This window comes from Borostomias antarcticus, assembly GCF_949987555.1.
Source record: "Borostomias antarcticus genome assembly, chromosome: 1".
In the NCBI taxonomy this organism is placed as follows: Eukaryota; Metazoa; Chordata; class Actinopteri; order Stomiiformes; family Stomiidae; genus Borostomias; species Borostomias antarcticus.
Window position 1 is genome coordinate 29,012,537 of NC_140234.1, and position 23,180 is coordinate 29,035,716.

Here is a 23,180-nt window from a genome sequence, read left to right on the forward strand (position 1 = left end):
CTGAACCGTTATTGCACAAGAGACCTTGTCTCGTTATCTAACCAAGATCCTTCAGGCTGTAGTTGAGACTGAATGATGCACCCACTCCCAGTGATGGGGAACTCTACCAATGTCGCTCAGTATACATGGGGATTTGAATATTACTATGATTACCTGGACCCTGTAGCTGTGGATGAACGCACACTGAACTACAACAAGTGTAAGTAGCTGCTTTTTATACCACACCGATGACCAGTTTCTGTAGTGTGACACAAATACTAAGAACTTACTTTTCCAGATGTAATTATAATATTCTGGATAAGCCTGGTGTGATGATGAAATACTAAATTTACTTTTCCTTCCTAGATGTAATTGTTATAATATTCTGGATAAGCTTGGCTGCTTTCGTGGGTTTCCTTTTCGTGGCTTTATCTCTCATGTCGCGCTCTGGAAACATGCCACGGTGAGGGTCCAAAGTGTTTGTGTGATACAGCAAAGTTAACTCACATTCTGGTTTATTACAGGTTATTGACTCCATCGTATTCCATACAACAGAATCAAAATACAATTTCGTTTTTAGAAATAGTTATGAATTCTTTCATACAGGGCTCACAACACCCAGTCAACATTCGTTCATTTGTTCAAAAGACGTTCATTTTTTGTTTGACCTGTCGTGTATTATATAAACATTTCTGAAAATCACAATTCAGTTGTTTTGATTGTGTGAAATTGCACAAGTTTCTCATCAATTAAAAACAAAATCTCAGATACAATGTAGAAAAACTAACAAAAACATAAACAATCTCTTGATTAAGGCATACACTTTAATTTTTTGAAAAACAAAAAGGATTGAGGACATACTGGTTGTTTTTTTGTTTTTTAAACCTATGGGAAATTCTGTGCCATGGATTGAACAATGTCACTACAAATATTTGCAGGTACTTGGGTCGGTAAGCGGCTCGACTTTTTCTGTCCCTCGGCTCCAGTGACCAGTTTGACATGCGTCAGGAACAGTGCTGGTGACGTGGCTCCACTCCACATCTCATGGATGTACAGCGACAGCAACATCAGCCCAGCCTCTGGAAATGAGAGGAACATGTCATCAACACGGCTTCATCACACTGATAATGATTAGCCCTAAACCCAACCCTTGTAGATCAAAAACAGTGCGAGCACAACTCACAAAACTTCAAAAACTCTTAGCAGGTGCAAGATGCATCAGTTTCTGAATAGTGGCAAAGATACCAGCAGATATCAACGTTGAACAAAGCCAATGCGGCTGAAACGTCCATTGTTCTGTCCTGTCCTCTGTCTATCTGTGTGTTCGTCTGTGTGTCCGTCTGTCTGTCTGTGTGTGTCCGTGTGTGTGTCTGTCTGTCTGTGTGTGTGTCTGTCTGTCTGTCTGTGTGTGTGTCTGTCTGTGTCTGTCTGTCTGTCTGTATTAAAAGTATCCTGAATTGGACATTCCCATGAGTGCTGGTATCTTTGCCACAACCGTAGCCCTTCACATTACTGTTTTACTGACTGTGTTGCTGTTTGTGCGCTGGTGCAAACTGTTCAGAAATGACAATAAAGATCCTGCTCTTCTCTGAACGTGTGGTCTCTTACCCTTTCTGGACTGGTCGTGTGTGCTTCCTGTCAGGCAAGCAGTTATCACCGCCTGATGCAGGCCTTCTGAGGGGCAGCCATTAACCTCCAGTAGATGCGTCATGATGCTGGTGACCAGCTGGAGGGACTGGACTCTAGAAGAGCTGGTAGACGGGTGGGGGGACTCGAAGGCCTTGTGATGGAGCCTGAGGAGGTCGACTTTCACGGCAGGGTCGTGTAGCAGAGTGTCTACTATGGCTTTGTGTGGTCTTACAACCCTTTGGAACCACTGGAGGAAGTCCACGGTTCTGTTTTCATCATACGTTTCCTCTACTAGCGACCTCAGCGACCACTTGGTGAGCAGGTGCGCTGTAGCGCTGGCCAGGCAACCCTGATGGACACTTTGCTCCTGAGGCTGGCTAATCTGAGGCCCAGCGATGGGCGAGACGGGTTCCCAGTGAGTGAAGATGCTCCTGAGTTGAGGTTTACATGCAGCCGGTGGGGCTTGTTCCTGGTTGTCCACCTCGGCATCGCCCGTCTGTCCCTCTGCCTGGCCACGGGCCTGGGCGGACCAGCCTCTACCTCTGCCTCTGTCCTTGGCCGTCCCTGAGGGGGGAAGTCAACAAACAGCCATGATTATATCATTTCCGTGACTGTCCCTGAGTGGGAGGTGGACAAACATCCATGTTTATATCATGTCAGTTACAAGGACTCATCAATAATCGGCTGAGGAAAAACTGTAATGGACTTTGTCAGTTATTTACTGAAGAACATTGACGTGCACAATATTTCAAAACACTGTACTTACAATTTTGCTCAAGTAGGCTATGTTAAATGTATAATTCCATGAATACAAAAACACACAATGCACCTTTTGACGTTTTGTTTTATTTTCCAGGCTTTTTGGAGATGATCAAAGGTCTAAGGTCATTGTGACCTTGAAATTACATCCATCTCATTCTCATGAACGAGATATCTCCAGAGTGCCTTAAAGGTACCCAATCTAGTTTTTGACCACTAGTATGTGCTCTAGAGAAAATTTAAGAAGATGGTCCCCGAAAATCGCGTACTACGTCATTGCATCAATACGCGGAGCACATAATAGTGACGTTTCACACATCTTTGTTGTTTTCAAAACATTAGCTAAATATCATTTCGCGAAGAAATTACAAGGTAGGAAAGACATTCAAGTGATTCAACATGTTTATTAGACTACAAGGAACCATATAATCGAGGAATTTCGAAAATAAACAAAGAACGGATTGTTTTGATTCACGTTTCGTTGGGTACCTTTAAATAAATAATTTATTTTATTTTATATATATATATATTTTTTTTTATTAAGCTAATACGTTCAACATAAAACTCTAAAGTCGAGAGAGCCCCAGAGGAGCCAGCGGCGGGCCAAAACTACAGCACTCACCAAGCAACTCCTTCACCTGGTGCTCCTCAGCCACCCTCTGCAGCTGGGTCAGGAGGTCAGCGTCGCGGACCAGGGAGCCGTAGCAGTGGAGCAGGGAGAGCGCCTCCGGGCAGGAGAGGGCCTGCGGACGCAGAGTCACCCACCCGGCTTCCTTGTACACCCGCAGAGCCGTCCCACGATGCCGCAGCACAGAGCTCAGCGTCTGCAGCAACAGGCTCAGCTGCACCGCCTGCACACCCCGTCTGAAACCACAACAGGACACGCTAAAACACCAGGGAACACGTGGGGTTTATTCAGACCAAAGGACATTATAGAACACATTTTGGGGACCAAAAGTAGAGATAGAAGGTAGGTTAAATTAGCATATGTGGAACCCTTTAAACATTTTTTTTTCCTCTTTTTTTTTATTTTTTACCTCAGGTGTCTGATGATGTTGGAGGACACGCACAGGAACTCGTTGATGAGGGGGAGCGGGAGGCACTTCCTCTGAGGTTGGTCCTCTACAGTGGCCCCCTCCCCCCCACTCTCCTTCTGCCCAAGGTTGGTGAACCACAGTACGTGGAGCAGGTCTATGACTGCACTGAGCACACCCTGATCAAGGTGTCTGAAAAACAGAAAAAGATGCTTCGACTAATCTTTTAAAAAGGACTTCGATCTGCTCGTGCTACTCCGTAATGTCCAGTATCAGCTCAGCTCACCTCCTCTGGACCACCTGTAGCACCCAGGTCAGGAGCCCGTGGTCCTTGGTGAGGTTGTAAGCAGCTTTGGTCACATGGGCAGCTTGGCGTAGAACCCTTACAATCTGAGCCTAATGGAGAAAACAACACAGAGCAGAGTCAGTGTTTGTGTTCATGACTTTCTACAGGGGGGGTTATCTTCCTATGGATTCCATTCAATTCAAACCTTTATTATTCTCGAAAAGACAATTGAGGTTTCCCTCATTTACAATGTTGCCGAGATTACAAACACAATAAAACATATGAACACATTAAACATAGAAACGAAATAATAATAAATAAGGTGAGAAAAAAACTAAGAGATTTAAATGATTTAAAACAGTTACAAGTAGAAACACAAAGGCCATTGATAATAGAGCTAAACTCAGCAAATGATGTGGGCCTTACTTGGGTGTGCTGGTCACAGAGAGGATGAGAGCCTTACTTGGGTGTGCTGGTCACAGAGAGGATGAGAGCCTTACTTGGGTGTGCTAGTCACAGAGAGGATGAGGGCCTTACTTGGGTGTGCTGGTCACAGAGAGGATGAGGGCCTTACTTGGGTGTGCTAGTCACAGAGGGGATGAGAGACTTACTTGGGTGTGCTAGTCACAGAGAGGATGAGGGCCTTACTTGGGTGTGCTGGTCACAGAGAGGATGAGGGCCTTACTTGGGTGTGCTGGTCACAGAGAGGATGAGAGCCTTACTTGGGCGTGCTGGTCACAGAGAGGATGAGAGCCTTACTTGGGTTTGCTGGTCACAGAGAGGATGAGGGCCTTACTTGGGTGCGCTGGTCAGTCACAGAGAGGATGAGAGCCTTACTTGGGTTTGCTGGTCACAGAGAGGATGAGAGCCTTACTTGGGTGTGCTGGTCACAGAGGGGATGATGGCCTTACTTGGGTGTGCTGGTCACAGAGAGGATGAGAGCCTTACTTGGGTGTGCTGGTCACAGAGGGGATGAGAGCCTTACTTGGGTGTGCTGGTCACAGAGAGGATGAGAGCCTTACTTGGGTGTGCTGGTCACAGAGAGGATGAGAGCCTTACTTGGGTGTGCTAGTCACAGAGAGGATGAGAGCCTTACTTGGGTGTGCTGGTCACAGAAGGGATGAGGGCCTTACTTGGGTGTGCTGGTCACAGAGAGGATGAGAGCCTTACTTGGGTGTGCTGGTCACAGAGAGGATGAGAGCCTTACTTGGGTGTGCTGGTCACAGAAGGGATGAGGGCCTTACTTGGGTGTGCTGGTCACAGAGGGGATGAGAGCCTTACTTGGGTGTGCTGGTCACAGAAGGGATGAGGGCCTTACTTGGGTGTGCTGGTCACAGAAGGGATGAGGGCCTTACTTGGGTGTGCTGGTCACAGAGAGGATGAGAGCCTTACTTGGGTGTGCTGGTCACAGAAGGGATGAGGGCCTTACTTGGGTGTGCTGGTCACAGAGAGGATGAGACCCTTACTTGGGTGTGCTGGTCACAGAGAGGATGAGAGCCTTACTTGGGTGTGCTGGTCACAGAAGGGATGAGGGCCTTACTTGGGTGTGCTGGTCACAGAGGGGATGAGAGCCTTACTTGGGTGTGCTGGTCACAGAGGGGATGAGGGCCTTACTTGGGTGTGCTGGTCACAGAGGGGACTGCTGCTGAAACCCAGCAGAGTCTGGAAGATTCCCTGCTGATCACACAGCTCGTAGGAGTATCGGTCAGTCAGGCCCTCCTCCAGGACTCCCAGCATCCATTCCTGCTCCAACTTGTGCTGCAGGGGGACACAAAAATGCACCATCACACCACCAAGACTGAGTCACAAACAGCCTCCCTCCAAACAGACCACATTGCAGCTGAGATATTTTTTTTATATAAAAAAATTAAAAAAAAGAAGCTATGTTAGATGGAGGATATTTGCTGTTGATTTAAGCATTTAAGCCAAATTAATTTGGACAAACATACATTTGATCAGATGACCATTCAAAGGATCACTCTACCACAGGATCAAACATCTCAGTGTAGCAGTAGAACCCATGCAGTCACTGTCCTACTTCACCTCCATGTCAAAGCTGTAGAAGAGTTTGAAGAACTCTGGGACTCTTCTGAAATCTAGACTCTGGTGGGACAGCAGGAACTTGTTGACCACCACGTACATGTGGTCCTCTGGGGAGATCAACAAAACACACCTTTTCATAAAGGAAATTCTAATCAATGCAGCAACAAATTGTAAATACATTGAACCGGATAAAATGTTGTACTTTCAGTATTTCTAATGCAAATACCCACCTGGCTTTAACATCTGCTGGGCTACTTTGGCGATGTACGAGGTCAACACAAAGGGGAGCCTGCGGTTCTGTTGTCTGATGCCATTCTTGACCATGTCCATCAGGTAAAGCAGCTACAGATTCACATCCCTCCATTAACATACGCAGAGTATCGCTGGACCTGATCACTGCTTGTGTTCTTATAGATGGGATGTATATTTGATTGATTGATATATTTTATTAGAGTGTCATGCTTTAAAAAGCCCAGCCCATATGGGCTTACAAGACACTATTCAAAAGACATATAACTACCAAAGTAAGCAACAGAAGAGAACAGAAGCAAGAGAAAGACAAACAAAAACAGGTATAGCTCTACGTTCCTCCAAAGACAACGTGAATATGTAATATAAATGTATATTTAACAAAGATCAGAGCGATGGAGAGTCTGGTTACCTGTCTCTTCTCTCTGAACTGAGCTCCCTCTAGGTGCTGGTAGAAGCAGCCCAGGACTTGGTAGGCTGCTGCCCTCAGCTTGGGGTCATAGCTACTCAGGGCCACCACTGCCATCCCAAGGGCATGGCTGGACACAAACTTGAAGCAGTCGATCACAGACTCTGACAAGCAGCGACAAAAGGGTTTGATTTGGTTAATGCCTCCCTAAGTTACTGCAACAACAGCCTGTAAGAGTGAGGAATGGTGTTCACCTGGCCGGAGCATAGCGCTGAAGAGAGGTAGGAGAAAGCAAGGGTCGTAACAACTTCCAAGGTCCTTCACACCCTCCTCACTGTAAACCAGCTCTTTGCCCTCCTGTTGAAGGATACAGTGATTAACATGAATATGATATGCCCATAAAGACAAGCTTATATCACATCATTGGGTTGTGATCATGGATGTATTAATAGAACTGGATGCGGTGACTACGTTGACGCCTCGTTCTTGAGAGTGAAGCTTTTTGAACAGGGCCACCGACCCCTTTTGACATGCGCAGTTGTGTTTTCTCGCATCACAGTCATGCGCAGTTGTGCTTTTCTCATGTTTTAACCGCGTGATTTGTTGACCCGGCCGTGTCCACGAAGTTTAGACGTTCATGTGGATTTTTAATACGCGTTCACCGCTCTCCCGCTGTATAGGGTTTGGGAAAATGTAGTCCCAGACCGGCCATCTTGTTTCTACACAGGTGTATCCATTTGTCTGATTGCATAGGATTCTATGCAGTAGAGCCAATCAGACAAATAGATACACCTGTGTAGAAACAAGATGGTCGTGTCTGGGACTACATTTTCCCAAACCCTATTGCATGTCCCTGCATTAGCATTGTTAAGTGATAAAAAAAATGATGCAAATAATAATTGCATGGTGCAAACTGTTCGTGAACGCGACAGGGTCTGAGAAAAGCACAACTGCGCATGTCAAAAGGGGTCGATTCGGCAAGATGGCGCTGATCAAAATGTTTCAGGAAGTAAATGGCAGCCTGGCCCCTTGGTTGTGGTGTATACATTTGGTGAAAGTGACCTCTGGGATGAGCGTGCGGCGCTGGGGGAAGTGAGCGATGGTGTGCAGCATCCCGTCAGTGCTGAGCAGGGCCAGCAGGTCTTCGGCGCTGGGCTGCTGCCATAGCGACGCTCCCAGGCTCCTCCTAGCTTTGTGGTGTTCCACCGCCGCAGGGCCCCACAGGAGAGACCTGGAGACCACGGCCACATTTAAACACACAGGAGAGACCTGGAGACCACGCCCACATTTAAACACACAGGAGAGACCTGGAGACCACGCCCACATTTAAACACACAGGAGACCTGGAGACCACGCCCACATTTAAACACACAACACCTGGAGACCACACCCACATTAAACACACAACACCTGGAGACCACACCCACATTAAACACACAACACCTGGAGACCACACCCACATTAAACACACAACACCTGGAGACCACACCCACATTAAACACACAACACCTGGAGACCACACCCACATTAAACACACAGGACACTTAGAGACCACACTTACACCCACATTAACAAACTGATAAACCCACATCAACAAGCATACAGTAAATACGCTCACAGACAAATCTCAAAAAGAGTACAACTTACTGGAATTCAATCAAACTGATGTTATTTCTTTCATACTCCAGCAGAAGTAGTAGAAGTTTCTGATCTGGAAATGGAAACAAATCAATTTACTGTAAGATTATGGAGAATTGAGAGTTTCAAAGAAATACACACATATTTAAAAATGAGTTTACCTGAAGTGCTCAGTGTAGCTCCATATGCTCCCAAAAGTACAGCTAAGTGGTTGGCGTTACAGACCACAGGGCATCTCTTAACCAGGGCGAGCAACAGGGACAACAAGGCCTCTGAAAGGCACACAATAGAAGTGGGTGACTAAATATTTCATACTGCGCAAAGCACTGTCACCGTTTAATCACGGGTAGACGAACAGAAATCATACGCCCCCCCCCCACCCCCCCCCCCCCCCCGTCCTTGTCACCTTTGACCTGCGGGTCGGCCTGGAGGTCCTCTGAGCCCAGCATGGTGGGCAGGAACAGGGAGTGGCTGCTGACCATCATATGCAGGGTAGCCAGGGGCACCAGACCTGGGTTGGCATCGCTGCCCACGTACATCAGCTCCAGCAGGCTGTGCAAGGTGCTCAGGAAGGGCTGGTCTCTGTAGCGATACCTGGACAGGTTGAACTGGTCAAATTCACTCCTCCGTATGAAGTAGTGAAGCTGGCTAAAGCTTATGAGGGGTGTTCACGCATACACGCAGGTTAGAGGACCCAAGATCGAACCCAGTGAGGGGAAAATCATGGTGGAAGCAACACTGACACCTGCTAGATCAACACCTGGTTTATACATTAAAGCGATCACTATACTGAAATAGCTTTATGAGAAATTAAGTAGGTATATACTATAGAGATAATAATTTAAAATACAGTGGCCCACAGCTCTAATATAATATTATGAATCTATAATTACTCTCTGGATAGAGTGTAATAATATAATATTATGAATCTATAATTACTCTCTGGATAGAGTGTAATAATCTAATATAATATTATGAATCTATAATTACTCTCTGGATAGTGTAATGACAAACAACTCACTTCAGTCCAGCCTTCACAAAGCTGTTCCATTCCGAAGCAGTGATATCATCTCTAAATGTCTGAAAAAAAGTTTCAGGAATCATTACAGGTGAAACCGCACAGTGTAGATATACAATCACTTACAGGTAGCTATACACGTTAGAAACAACCCACCAACAGCCCTAGCAGTCTGTTCAGAACTGCCTCCTCCTGGGCCACTGAGGCAGCAGCCTTCTGCCCATACGAGGAGATCAACCACTTGAGGGCAGCAGTGAGCACAGACTTCCTCCAGGACTCCTGCTCCTCTGGAGAATCAGTCAGCTTGTCACTGATGACATCAACCAGCTGCCACCTGCAGAGAGGGGGGGCAGACAGTCACATAGACAAGCGGACAGACTGGCTCGATGCTGTGTCGCACTTTAGAAAAATGTAATACATGACTCGATGTCTGACGGACCAATGTCTTCTGACTGTGATGCTACCTTTCAACGCTGCCAACCCTCGCCAGGACCTCTGGGAGGTTGGAGACGAGGAGCCTGATGTCCTTGACCTCGGCCGTCATCTTGACCAGGCTGGCCAGAGCATCCACACACTGGACCACGGGGTCGCCCGTCTCCTCGGCCAGCACGGAGACGCACAGCTGAGGCAGCAGGGCCTGCTTCAGGACCTTCAACACCGCTGTTTGGACTGCAACACATTGTTAGAGAAATCACACTGAAAATGATCAGACGGTAGATAGCTACGGACTCGAGAGGCAAGGTGTAAAAATGAGCGTCTTAAATGCCAATGGTTTGATCGAAAATATCTGCCTGATTAATCAACTTTTGGACAACCTTGCATGTTAATGTCTTTTTCTGAGACAACCAATCACAAGGAAGAGGCAGGAATTCCAGAAAACACATCAAGTCACAAGGCGACCCTAAAAATACTAATCGTAATAATCTTTACAAAAAATGTTTTAAAAAAAAAGTACAAAATAAAATGAAAAAGCAGTATAGCGCAGCCACGGCCGAAGAAGAGAGCCCCCACTGACCGTCTTTGGGCCGGGCCGGGTCCTCTCTGCCTGCCGTCCGGAGGTAGGTGTTGACCAGCGGGAGGAAGTCCTGGGTCTGGTCAGAGAGCAGCTGGGCGTTGGCGGGCTCCAGGCACCACAGCTCGAAGCAGAGGCGGTGGGCGGAGCAGTTCTGCAGCAGCAGGGAGCCGATGGCCCGGGCGTCCGGAGGGCGGGCAGGCTGGAGGCAGCGGCGCAGCACCTGGGTGTGAACCAAGGTTATTATAGTTAACGAAAACTAACTGAAAAAACTAAAACTAAGTGTGAAAAAACATTTAAGTTAACTGAAATAAAAAATAAAAAATAAGCTTTACAAAAAAACGATAACTAACTAAAACTGTATTGTGTTTACAAAACTAACTAAAATAAACTAAAATTATTGACTTTTTCATTTCATATACAAGCCTAGTATTTTGGGTGGATATTAAATCAATCCTCCTTTTTCTTTAACTGTGCCCCTGTGCAGAAGTAACCTGACGTGCGCCAGTTTCACACGGAGTGAAACAAGTGAGCTTGTGAGATCAGGATGGTCTCATGAGGCTAGCGCAGAAGAAAAAGACTAAAACTAATAGTGAAACTAATAAAAACTAAACTAAAACTAAGCATTTTCAAAAAATAAAAAATAAACTAAACTAGCAACCCTGCTTTAAAAACGAATCAAAACTAAACTGAAATTGAAAACAAAAAGTTAAAACGATATAAAAATAAAAACAAATGAAAAAAGCTAAACTATTAGAACCTGGGTGTGGACCAGCTTGGCGCTGCCGGGCTCGGCCTCCAGCGCCCGGAGCAGGTAGGCCTCCAGCGCCGGGCTGGAGCAGGACAGCAGCAGGGCGCCCAGGCCGCGGAGGTGGGCCTGGGACAGGGACGAGCCGTGGTCCCGGGAGGCGCTCTCGGTCAGGACGTGGAGGGCGGTGCGCCCGTACGCGCCCAGCTCGGCCCCGTCGCCGCCGGGGACGATTAGGATCTCCTGGGGGAGGAGCAGCAGGGCGGAGACCACCTCCTTCAAATGGGCCGAGTCCATGTAGTCGTGCAGTGCTAGGAGGCACTTGATAGGCCGAGACTCTGCCCCGGCGCCTGTGGGAGGTTTCCGCCCCAGTTCCCGGAGCACGGCTCTCTCCACCACCGCCAGGTAGCTGGCGAGGACCTCCGGCGCGCCCATGGTGGTCAGGGAGGGGGCGCAGATCTGCAGCAGGCTGAGGAGGTCGTCGCTCAGCTGGCCACACAGGCGCTTCAGCCTGACCGGGTTTAGCGCGTGAGGGGGCACGGAGGCCAGCTCCAGGGCCAGGAACCACTGCTCCAGACACGGGTGCTTCAAGATGGAGTTCAACACGGCCAGAAGGGTCTAAACACAGAATTAACATTGTACTCAGCATGTCACAATAACAACAAAAAATACAGACATCAACCACTATCAGCCCCAGACACCTAGTAGGACTTAGGAGCCAGGCCAGCTTCTCCTACCAGGTCTTTGCTGTCCTCTGGTGCGGACGCTAGGCTGACGTCCAGGAAGAGGTCTGCCCCCTCCTTGTCGTCCACAGCCATGGGCTCTGCCGCCTCCGGGGAGCTCTGGAGTCTGGTGACCAAGTCCCGCAGGACTCCCATCAGAGCACTCAACACCGGCACCCCTGTGTCTTCAGAGAACTACGGACAAACAGGAGGCTGCTTTATTTGTCATATACTACATCCTACTAGGGATGTTAACAGTTAATCTACTATCGATTAATTGCCGATAAGAATTTACTCGAGTAAGATTGGGTTACGTGGAGCATGGTATGGAGTCCTTGAAATATTTCACTACGTGTAATGATAATATATTAAAGTTTCACTTTTTGAATTAAATTACGGAAAATAATCAACTTTCCACAATATTGTAGTTTTCTGAGATGCACCTGTATATTCACAGTAGATATGTATATTCTAGCGAGTATAAATATATAAAGTGCAGTTGTGAGTGAGTGTCCATCTTAAGGTTTAACTTGATGAAAACTACAAATAATGTGGTTCAGTGTTTTTTTCCCGTACCGTAGCGAGGCCATCCACAGTAGATTTGATGTAGAGCAGGACCTGTTTGACAGCCACTGGAAACTCAGCTATGTGCATAGTGGACAGACACTCCTCCACCCTCTCCCTGAAAGAGCCGTGTAGAAAAGCAGAGGCCCCTTCTATGTAGGCAGCCTTCATCCACGCCGTGAAAGAAACAGACCCCAGCGAGTCACTGCTATGGCTGTCAGATGACTCGAACTGGAAGATAAACAAGGGAAAAAAGGCATACAAAAGGCATGACAAAATATTTCTAAAAACTAGAAAAAACACGTAGCGGCTAAATGCCTCCGCCCTACAATGCAAGTTGCAGTTAACCTAACTAACCCTAACCCTAACTCTGACTAACTGCTAACCTAAGCCTAACGCTAATGCTAGCTAATAACGCTAATTCTAAAACTAATGCTAACGCTAATGCTAACGCTAATGCTAACGCTAGCTAAAGCTAGCATTAGTGTTAGAATTAGCGTTAGCTAGCTAGCATTAGCATTATCATTAGGATTAGCGTTAGCTAGCTAGCGTTAGCGTTCAAAAGTGCCTTTTGTGATGTCACGGTGACCTTGACCTTGGACATTTGAATACCAAAATCGACTCTAATTAATCTAATTAAGTCCAACGGAACATTTGGCCAAATATGTACAAATTCTGTCAAGCCGTTCTTGAGATATTGTGTTCAGCAGGCCAAAAACACCTTTTGTGAGGTCAGTGACCCTTGACCTTTGACCCCCACAATGTAATCAGTTAATCCTTGAGTCCAACTGGACATTTTACCCAAATATGAACAAATTCCGTTAAGCCTTTGAGATATTGTGTTCATCAGGCCAAAAACACATTTTGTGAGGTCACAGTGACCTTGAACTTTGGCCCCCACGATCTAAGCAGTTCATCCTTGAGTGCCAGTGAACATTTGTACCAAAGGGGAAGAAATTCCATCAATGCGTTCCCGAGATATTGCATTAACAAACATCGGACGGACGGACAACCCGAAACTATAATGCTCCGGCCAGGCTATCGCCTGGTGGAGGCATAAAAAAAACAAACAAACAACAGTGTCAATTCAGCATTTTAGACGGGTGCCACTGACCAGCTGTTCCTGGGACTGCGGCGGCAGCCACCTGGAGTAGTACTGGTGGAGCAGGAGGACGGAGGGGTGAGGAGGAGTGGAGTCCCCGGAGGAGCCCAGCTCTCTATCACACTGCAGCAGCGCCAGGCAGAGGGGGAGGGGGTCTCTCTGACAGTGCAGAACATCGGAGAGCACGGCCGCCACATACTCGTACACCTCCCCTGGAGACAAGCACACGATTCGACGACGGGGGCCGTGACTCAAACGCGCAACACTATAAACGGAAGCCTAGAGCTAGTCTTTTCGGGAGAATCTTTGTAAAAAATCAATCCCATTCGCCTTACCCTTCTCCGTTTTGAATGTGGCTGGCAGTTTGTTCCTGGCCTCCAGCACAGCGGGAACCACTGCACTGAAGGGGAAGGTCTGGAGGATGAGGTCATCACTAAGGGACGGCCCAAAGTCCTCCATGTCTCCTTCACTGGTCTCCATAATGACATCCACCATGTCCAGGACATCTGGAACACGGCATCAGAGCACAGTTCAAAATCAGTAACGTTTAACTCTTTTAGTACAGTAAGTACAGTGGCAACAATCCGAATATTAATTGGATTTTCCCTATATTACTCGAAAGAGCAGTTTCTCAGCCTTCAGGAAGAGTTGGAATTTATTTGTAATTTTTTTCCGGCAAGACCGTTTTTCAAAGGGTAACTGGTTATCCTCATAGCGTGTGTGCATGTGTGTGTGTGTGTTTGAGGTTCCTACCATCAATGTGTGAGATGGGTATACTGACGGCGTCTCCTTCCTGGCCACTCAGGTTGGCTTGCAGGTAGGCCGCCTCCTGAACCAGACTGGCCACCTTGTCTGTGTACACGTAGGGATTACACACCAGCCGGACCAGCACCTGAGGAAACAACACTCAGATGACTCAGAGAGAGAGAGAGAGAGGCACGCTGGGTGTTAAAGGGCTGATATAAAGGGCATGTCAATGACAGAGAGGGAGGGAGGGAGAATGTGTGTGTGTGTTTATGTGTCCGTGTGTGTGCGTGTGTGTGCGTGTGTGTGTGTGGAGGGGGGGGGGGGCACCTGAGGAAACAACACTCAGATGAGTCAGAGAGAGAGAGAGATGCACGCTGGGTGTTAAAGGGATGATGCAAAGGGTATGTCAATGACAGAGAGGGAGGGAGAATGTGCGTGTGTGTGTGTGTTTGTGTTCACGTGTGTGTGTGTGTGTGTGTGTGTGTGTGTGTGTGGAGTGGGCAAGGGGGGAGGGGGTGGGCACCCACCCTCTCCAAGAAGCAGATGACCATCTCCTGCTGTGTTGGCTCCAGCCGGGCCAGGTGGCTGAGCCAGAGCTCCAGCTCAGTCCAGGTGTACTCAAACACACCGCTGTCCTTCAGCACCTGCAGGCCGCAGAGGAAACACACACACCCCCGGCTGACTCACACACACGGCACTGACTACACACTCAGTGGTGTGAGTCGGGGCTTAACCAGACATGCCCTCAGGGTAAGCACCCACAGGTAGTACCTACTAGCGCTGATGAAGGCCTCCTGGCCAAAACATGTTAGCTGTTTTATTTTATTCTGTTTTAAGATGAACTAGCCTATAATTTTCCTACCCCCACCCTACCCCTGCCTCTACCTGGACCCAGGCACACTCGCACACACACTGACATACACCAGTCCTGGGCTCAGATCCCCTTCCCCTCACCCTAACCCGGGTCCGTATCCTTTTCCTACCCTGATCCTACCCTTGACCCCTGCCTCTATCTGGGCCCAGGCACATTCACGCACACACAGACATACACCAGTGTTTGCCATGTCTCTCCTATGATGTTATTAGCCTCTCTTACTCTGAAAATGTAATTTAATGTTATTTATTGCTCTATAAATGTTCTTAGCCGGTAGACAAACATACTCCAGGAGCTTGCTCGATCGCCTCGTTGAGAGGGGTCAGGGAAGAATTTTTACAGCTCACTTATCTGGCCCCCGGGTGATTACTGTTTTTTTGCTTCCCTCTGGAATATGTAGGGGTGGGATGTCTGCCCACCTCCCTTGTTCTCTGTAAAGCGCATTGTGTTGCCTCTGGGCATGAAATGCGCTATATAAATAAAGCTTTGATTGATTGATTGATTGATTGATTGATAATTAAAGCTTTTTACATCAAGAAGAGTGCCTTGGATCTTTCACTCTATGTTTTCCTTGACATCCAAAGAGCACCTTCTGTAAGCTAATTTTACTACAAGAACGCCAAAGCCCTCCTTTCCACCCGGAGTACCTACTCACTTTGAGGACTAGCATCCTTGTGCAGGTCTTCAGGTGACTGTTATTGCTGCTGGCGAACATCTTGAGGAGGAGGTAAAACACGGACTTCTCCCCAGATCCAGTCTCTGTATCAGCAAAATCCTGTGACTAAACATAAAAAGGGGGTGCCATAATAAAGTTTTTTTTTTTTTTAAAAGACTGGAAAATATCTGTGGGATTTGGCGCTGATAGTCCTCGTGTGTGTACCTGAACACGGAACCAGGAGAACTTGCTGGCAGGGAGATCCAGCGCCAGCTGCAGTATCTGATACTGGAGAACGTGGGGAACCTCCTCCCGGATGCCTTTCTCTGACACAATCCCTGCACAGGCATCATTTCATATCGCATTTTCACATTGATCACATTTAGGGTTGCAAATTTCAAGGAATTTCATTAACCAATAACTGTTAACCTTAACAGACAATAGTCGATTAATTGATAAGAACGTCCCATGCCGGACTGTGCTTTGCTCGCTTCATTTTTGTGTCTTTCTTCCGCCTTGTCGTTGAAATTACTTGGCATCCCAATTAGCCTTCGCTACATGGCGTGGCGCCCTCATGTGCAGTCAGACCTTAAATCATGATTACATTTCACGCAACTCCCGTTGATAACGTTTGTTAAAAAAAAAAATTCTGTTCCATTAACAAGCAGTTAATCGAGTTACCAAATCTTACTTGAGTAAATTCTTATCGGCAATGAATCGATAGTCGATTAACTGTTAACATCCCTAATCACATTAGTACCAACACTCCATGTCCTAGATCTGGTGAAAGACGCCGCATGCATACCTTTTAAGAGCTTGCTGAAGTCAAACTTGCTCTGGCTGACCAAATGTGGCACCACCCTCTGATACAAGCATATGACCTGGAGAAGCAGAGCCTTCAGAAGGACCACCTCCACAGACTCGCCCCCTGCTGGACATCAGGAGAGTAGGGACTTTAAGCACCGACGGTTTTCAGGACTGCTACGGTGGCCGGAAAGAGATCTGCTATGACGCTATCGCCGTAGAGGTCAAAATCGTTAAGCAAACAGCCGACCGATCCCTACGGCGAAGCGTCTACGAGACGTTGTAGCCACTACGTGAAACAGGGGGTTTTTCCGTCGTAGAATCAGCTGCTACAGCAGGCAGGTTTATCTATCGAGCACTGATCCATTTCCGGTCACCGCAGCAGCCCGTCGTAGCGGTCGTTGCTTAAAGTCCCTATTACCGTCACGTCATGTTCTCCAAGAAAAAAAAAAGAAAATCTACGGCAGGCAAATACACAGATAAAAACATAGAGTTAACAGATGAAAACAGAGAGTTAACAGGGTGTTTTGTCGTAGGCCTACATCACCTTTAGTTTGTGCATCTCTGGATCTCCCCTCTTTCTTCCCCCCCTCTCCTTCCTCCTCCCCCTTGTCCTTCCTGGTCAGTGACTGCCAGTTTGACACAATGGTGGTCATATCTGGCAAGACCTGTACAGGTTTAGTTAGTTAGTTAGGTCATATCTGGCCAGATATGTACAGCATGGGAAATCAGGAAAGGAACTTGTCTCATTTGCTCATCAATTTTCTTTAGACTCCAGAATTCTACAACACTAGAGGGTATACAGTACTCTGTGTGTCCACAGGAAGTTACCTTGCTAAGGGCCTCCCGATACAGCTGCACAAAGTCCTCCATCATGGCAGGGGTATAGATGTCAGCGTTCTGCCAAACAGACTTATTCAGGCAGTATTCCATGTTCTTTTGGGCTCTCTTCAAGATGAAGGACATCATGGAAAGGGTTGTGTGCTGCACCACTATGTTGGCAAACTGTCAGAGACACATAATGGAAGACAGTCAGTCACACTGTAGTCTGGAAACATGGGCTTTATGCTGCATTTGAACATAATGTCATCAGGAGTGTAATAGTCAGGACTAAATTTAAAAAAAAAAAACTCATCCTCAGCCCAAATAAGGATGAGGAGAAATCTGTAGCTAGGCAACTCCGTGAAGTGAGTGATGTAGAAGAAAGTCCAAGTAGCCTAAATCTCACTTTATGTGTCAGACATGCTAGCGACAGCTCAACTCGTTAGCAATACTTGAAAAGTGGAAAGCTGCGGTCAGTGACCAATCAGAGGCGAGATCAGCCTCCCCGCACAGCCCACTTACTGCATGGGCCAATTAATTTGAGTCTTTTCATTGGTGTCCACGAATATCAACGCTCTTTCCCAGAAGTTCTGGTCGCGGCGAGAGCTTCTGGGTACTCACGTTAGTCACACTGTGTCTGACGGAGGTTATGAGCCACTGAACATGGGACAGGGTTGAAGGGTGACTTACGTTGAGTCCCTGACTGAAGAAGGCTCTGTTACAGACCAGAGGGAGAGACGTCACCATCACCATGGAGAGCAGGCGAGGGAGAGGGATGAGCTCACGGATGAGAAAGGCTTTGGAAACCTCTGGCTGGGCCTCATAGATCTGCAACACACAGAAGAATAAACAACCTCCGCCTTTCCCTAGACGGTCTCCAGGTTCGACAGGCAGGCATGGACTGATTCAAGCAAATAGGCAGCATTCACCTTCTTCAGTAGAGTGACGTTGTCCTGCCAGGCACTCTTGAGGCGTGGGGTGAAGGAATACTGAGTCTCCTTAAAGTATCTGGGCAGAATATCAGGACTGACTTTGAGCACCCTGACCACTAGCTCTCCTACCAGCTCATCCTCCGTGGCCTGTTTCAGCCCCACCAGGAACTGCAGCAGGACTATGTTCCCAGCCCTGGAAACACAACAACCCCCAGGTCAACATACATACAGACACAAGCCATGTTTCCATCCACTTGTCAATCGAATTGTGTGAGGATCGCAAAAAATATGAATGCGAATAAAGCCGGTGAACGTGCGTTTCCATCTAGAGCTTAAATTGGATAAAGCATTTATCACAAAAGACTTTTATCGAACAAGAGAAAATCCGATGAGATCGACAATACAAACTTTTTGTCGATTTTCATGATTTTTAATCGAATTTTACTGTTTCCATAAGGCATTTTTAATTCGATATAACTTAATTTGCATAAAACGTGTGGATGGAAACATGGCTACTGACAGACACAGATGGAGAGAGGGAGTACATCCGGATGATTTAGTCCTCACCTGCCAGCTGTTCCCAAGCTGGGGTCATAGAAGCTGATCCCATGTTTACGAGAGCAACAAAGATCCAGGAGGAAATTGTGAACTAGTTCTCGCATCACCGTTTTTCCGGCCTCCTCTGGAGTCGCCGTCGCCTGCAAATTGTTTTCATATACTCTGTTTACATGGTAGGGCTGCACGATTATGACAAAACATAATAATTGCGATTATTTGCTTCAAAATGGTAATTGCGATTAATAATTGCGATTAATATTTAATATATAATATTAATATATAATAACCAAAATGCTCCCAAATCACGGACGTTGATCCCTTTCTTGCTACTAACTCACTGACCTTGTTTTCGCTAATTTTTTCACTACTCACGGCTGCAGGTACAGTACTCTTGTGACACTTGTCTTGTCCTACTGCTATCTGTCTTCTCAGTGAAATTGCTGTGCACAGCGCACTCAGCGGGAATGCATGTGATTGGTCAGACAGCATAAGCGCCTGTGATTCATCTATGTAGTCCTAGCAAACTCAATTCAAAGCAAAATTATGAATCACATTAATTGCGGCCTTTTGCGATTAGTTAATCGCGGAGGTCATAATCGCGAATTAATCGAAATCGTGATTACTAATTGTGCAGCAATTAGTAATTAGTACATGGCACGTGCCAGTATGACTGACAGAATAGGCAGGCTGTTTGTATACCTGTCTCTCCTCCGTGCTTGCATCCACAATCCCGTTCCATCTGTACAGAGAGGCGATATTAGCCAATACAGCTGGGCTAAAGAAGCGCACTTTCTGTGTCTTGCTGATCGCCTTACTTTGAACAACCTGAAGCAAAAGAGGACATAATTAGTACCCCGGCAACACAAATCTCAAATCGAAGGTTTACAGCCAAGTCGGTCGCTTACTCTAGTCTGCAGAGTCGACAAAATCAGGTTGACAATGGAGATTCTGTCCTCCCTCAGCCCAGAGCTCAGGATATCTGGTAGGAAATCTTAAACGACAGAGAAGTATCATGATGACAAAGACAAAATGTCACGTTATCCTATAGGCCTAATTTTGAAATCTCATTGAAAAGGTACCTTTCATCTCTAGCAACTGTCCCACTGTTGCATTATCCCCAGACACGAAGAAGGAAAGAGCGAACTTAATGTAAGCCATGCGTACATCAGGGCCTCCCTGAAAAGAGAAAGGTTCATCATCGGGTGTAACAGCAACTCTGACATTTAAAAGATATTAAATTCTGAGGATGCATAGCCTACATGGACATGACATGAACACGTTAGAGAACCACTCCTCCAGGCATCTCACCATCCAATCCTTTCTTCTAGCCAATCCGGAAAGGCCTTTGTTAAACTGAATGTGTTTGAAAACCTCTCTGGCTGTGTCTGGGCTTTGGGACACCATGGCAGACAGGAAACTGAGGCACTGGCGGACAAACCTGTTAACAGGTGAAGAACACTAGATACTGGTGCAGATATCAGTTGACATGCATTTGGTCTAATGCCGGGCTCACACTACAGGATATTTAAAATCCTAACCAACCCGAAATCGGGTTACATCACGCACATAAGGAGAATCTTAACAGATATTCCTCTTGCGCATCTCAAACAAGCACACACAGCAAGATTTGAAAATAATGGCTCATCACACACTACAGGATCTTATCGTGCCCGAGGGAGCAACGAACCACTGGTCTCGCCGTCTCACTTGTAAAGTCGGGACGTAATAATCTTAAATATCAAACATGTTTGATATTATCGGGGCCGCCCCGATGGGTCTACGAGCCGATGGGGAGGTATAAGATTGGATCTGTAAACCCCTCACATTACAAGATAATCTGGGCCGATCATCGGCCCCGACCAACGTTCCAGACCAGATTGCTCCTCCGATTGTCGGGAGGGGTGAATCGGGGATAAATCGGCCCAAAAATCCTGTAGTCTGAGCCCGGCTTAACCCTCTCCCTGAGGTGACTGCACTGTATCCACCACCATACCTGTGGTTTTCAGAGGAAAGAGATCCTTGTATAAGTTTCATGTAGCTGGAGACCGTCTTCTTCACTATTGTGGTGCCAACCATGCTGAAGTGAGACAGATCACTGGCGGTCCTCAGCAGGATCATCTCCAAGCTCTGGAAAATCAGGATCATCTGAGGACATGAGCACAATGTTGTCAACTCTGTGGGTAATGTGTTTCAATTAGGGATGTTAATAATTAATCGACTATAGATTAATTGCCGATAAGAATTTTCTCAAGTAAGATTTGGTGACTCGATTAATTGTTTGTTAATGGAATGGAGCTTTTTGGGGGGGGAATGAACGTTATCAACGGGAGTTGCGTGAAATGTAATCATGATTTAAGGTCTGACTGCACATGAGGGCGGCATGCCATGTAGTGAAGGCTAATTGGGATGCCGGGAAATTTCAAGGACACAGCGGAAGAAGACACAAAAATGAAGCAAAGCGCAGTCCAGCGTCGGACATTCTTATCAATTATTCGACTATTGTTTGTTAAGGTTAACAGTTATCGATTAATGAAATTCCTTGAAATTTGCAACCCTAGTTTCAATAGATGTATTGATAGGGTATCAATGCAGTGGGTCACTTTGACAGATCATAAGACAGACTTCAGTGCATATACCTCGCTTTCAATATGCTGTTCTCCCTCCAGTAGGTGAAATATTTCAGCACATTCCATAGAAATCTTTATGTAGCCTTCAACAACATCATACAGGTCAGGGCACGGCAGTTTCTTAGCCGTTAAGATGAATGTTTGCAGGCCTGAAATGAAACGATAAAAACACAACAGTTCAGTTGACATGAGTGGCTGTCTAAAATTAGCTAAGTTAAATTACTCTAGCTACAGTAGCTAAACAGCTTGGATTCTAGACAATGCCATCTCTAGATACAGCACAACTGGCGCTGTACTCTAACTGTCAGTAGACAACCGTTTAGTACTAGTTTAGTACTAATCTAGTTTAGTACTGTACACTGGCGCAGTACTACAACTGTCAGCAGACAACTGTCATCCAAAATTAGCCGTTTAGAATGTTCAGCAACTTTCAGACAACTTTGAACTTTATCCCATAAACATGTGTTGCCCTTAGCAGCGTGCTCCACTTGCACACACGACCTCTGATTGTTCTACATATCTAAACAGCACACACACATTGCACACACTCACTGTATACTTCACACTACAATCTGCGCACACAATGTAGCCTACTCACCACACTCAATTTGTATATATTACGTAAATTGCGTTGTGACCCCCCCCCCTTTTTTTAACAGGATATCGTATTTTGCATATGTATTTTGTTGTATTGCATTTGCACTTGATATATGCTTTAGGAAAGGTTCTTTCATTTGTAAAGCATGGGGGAAAAGGCAGACTACTTTGTATGTTTGAACTGAGTTTGAGAAAATGGATTGTTCTTTATTTTGTTACGTTTTTATTCTATGGATTTGTTGTACATGTAATTTACTGTATTAATGTGTCTTGTAAGCCCATGTGGGCTGGGCACCTTTTGGTGCATGACACATGAAATAAACCAATATCATATCATGCACTGTAATGTCCTAGCACTGTCCTATCCTACACCCTGTCCTATGTCGTTTGCGTATGTCATTATACCCTAGATAAAGGCCAATAAAACAGATCTTGGATCTTGGTATACCTGGATCTTGGTATACCTGGATCAGGTATACCAGAGCCCGGGTATGGACTACGGTAACCTAGCCCAACGTTACTAACTAGGGGGCCGGTTAGCTAGCTAGCTAGCACGATGCTAGCACTCACCCTTCATGGCTTTAGTTGGCTCTTTCAACAGCGCTTTGAAACTCGTTCCATTAAACTCGGTTTCTTTCTCTTTTTTAGCAGGAATGTTCGACTCCTCCGAGTCTTCACTTTGTCGTTTTTTTGCCATTGTTTGGCTAAGCTAAACTGTTACTCATGTAAAAGTTGAGCTTGCTCTTTCCACGAGCTAACAGTGTTTACCCTCACACGTGTAGGAGAGAGGAAGAAAAGAGGAAGACAACGAGTACTGGCCAATCGGAGGCAGAGTAGAGGCAGCGAGTACTAGCCAATCAGAGGAAAAGTAGGGCGGGTCTTTGCTGAATGTGTGTGTGTGTGTGTGTGTGTGTGTGTGTGTGTGTGTGTGTGTGTGTGTGTGTGTGTGTGTGTGTGTGTGTGTGTGTGTGTGTGTGTGTGTGTGTGCGTGTGTGTGGGGGGGGGGGGGGTATTCCAATGTATGCAATTTGCTATTTTGTATGTATTGTTGTGATTTGATTCTGTACTGGCTGTTCAACAAATGTCCCCTCACAGACATAATAATGTTTACTAATTCTGAGAGAAGAGGAGGAGGGTAGGGGAGAGAGGAGGAGGTTAGGAGAGAGGAGGAGGTTAGGAGAGAGAGAGAGGAGGGTAGGGGAGAGCGGAGGTGGGTAGGGGAGAGAGGAGGAGGGTAGGGGAGAGGAGGAGATTAGGAGAGAGAGAGGAGGTTGGGAGAGAGAGAGGAGGTTGGGAGAGAGGAGGGTAGGAGAGAGAGAAGGGTGGGAGAGAGGAGGGTGGGAGAGAGGAGGGTGGGAGAGAGAGGAGGGTG

At 46.6% G+C, this 23,180-nt stretch overlaps 1 protein-coding gene across 1 annotated transcript; it reads right to left on the reverse strand.

Moving 5' to 3' along the window:
* Nucleotides 1–864: 864 nt before the first annotated feature.
* urb1 (URB1 ribosome biogenesis homolog) lies at nt 865–22,505 on the reverse strand (the record flags this gene model as incomplete). Its single annotated transcript, XM_084457620.1, has 40 exons — nt 865–1,090; nt 1,599–2,172; nt 2,990–3,231; nt 3,405–3,593; nt 3,688–3,797; nt 5,302–5,445; nt 5,731–5,837; nt 5,961–6,072; nt 6,392–6,552; nt 6,643–6,745; nt 7,451–7,619; nt 8,036–8,099; nt 8,188–8,298; nt 8,433–8,620; nt 9,048–9,106; nt 9,201–9,378; nt 9,509–9,713; nt 10,060–10,279; nt 10,817–11,422; nt 11,542–11,721; nt 12,103–12,321; nt 13,205–13,404; nt 13,528–13,698; nt 13,946–14,084; nt 14,467–14,583; nt 15,469–15,588; nt 15,694–15,806; nt 16,274–16,396; nt 16,820–16,940; nt 17,104–17,277; nt 17,785–17,922; nt 18,024–18,219; nt 18,594–18,718; nt 19,284–19,409; nt 19,490–19,575; nt 19,664–19,760; nt 19,893–20,022; nt 20,578–20,729; nt 21,221–21,360; nt 22,379–22,505. 40 exons carry the CDS (start codon nt 22,503–22,505, stop codon nt 865–867), a joined length of 6,762 nt encoding a protein of 2,253 aa, XP_084313746.1.
* Between the last annotated feature and the right edge of the window lie 675 nt (nt 22,506–23,180).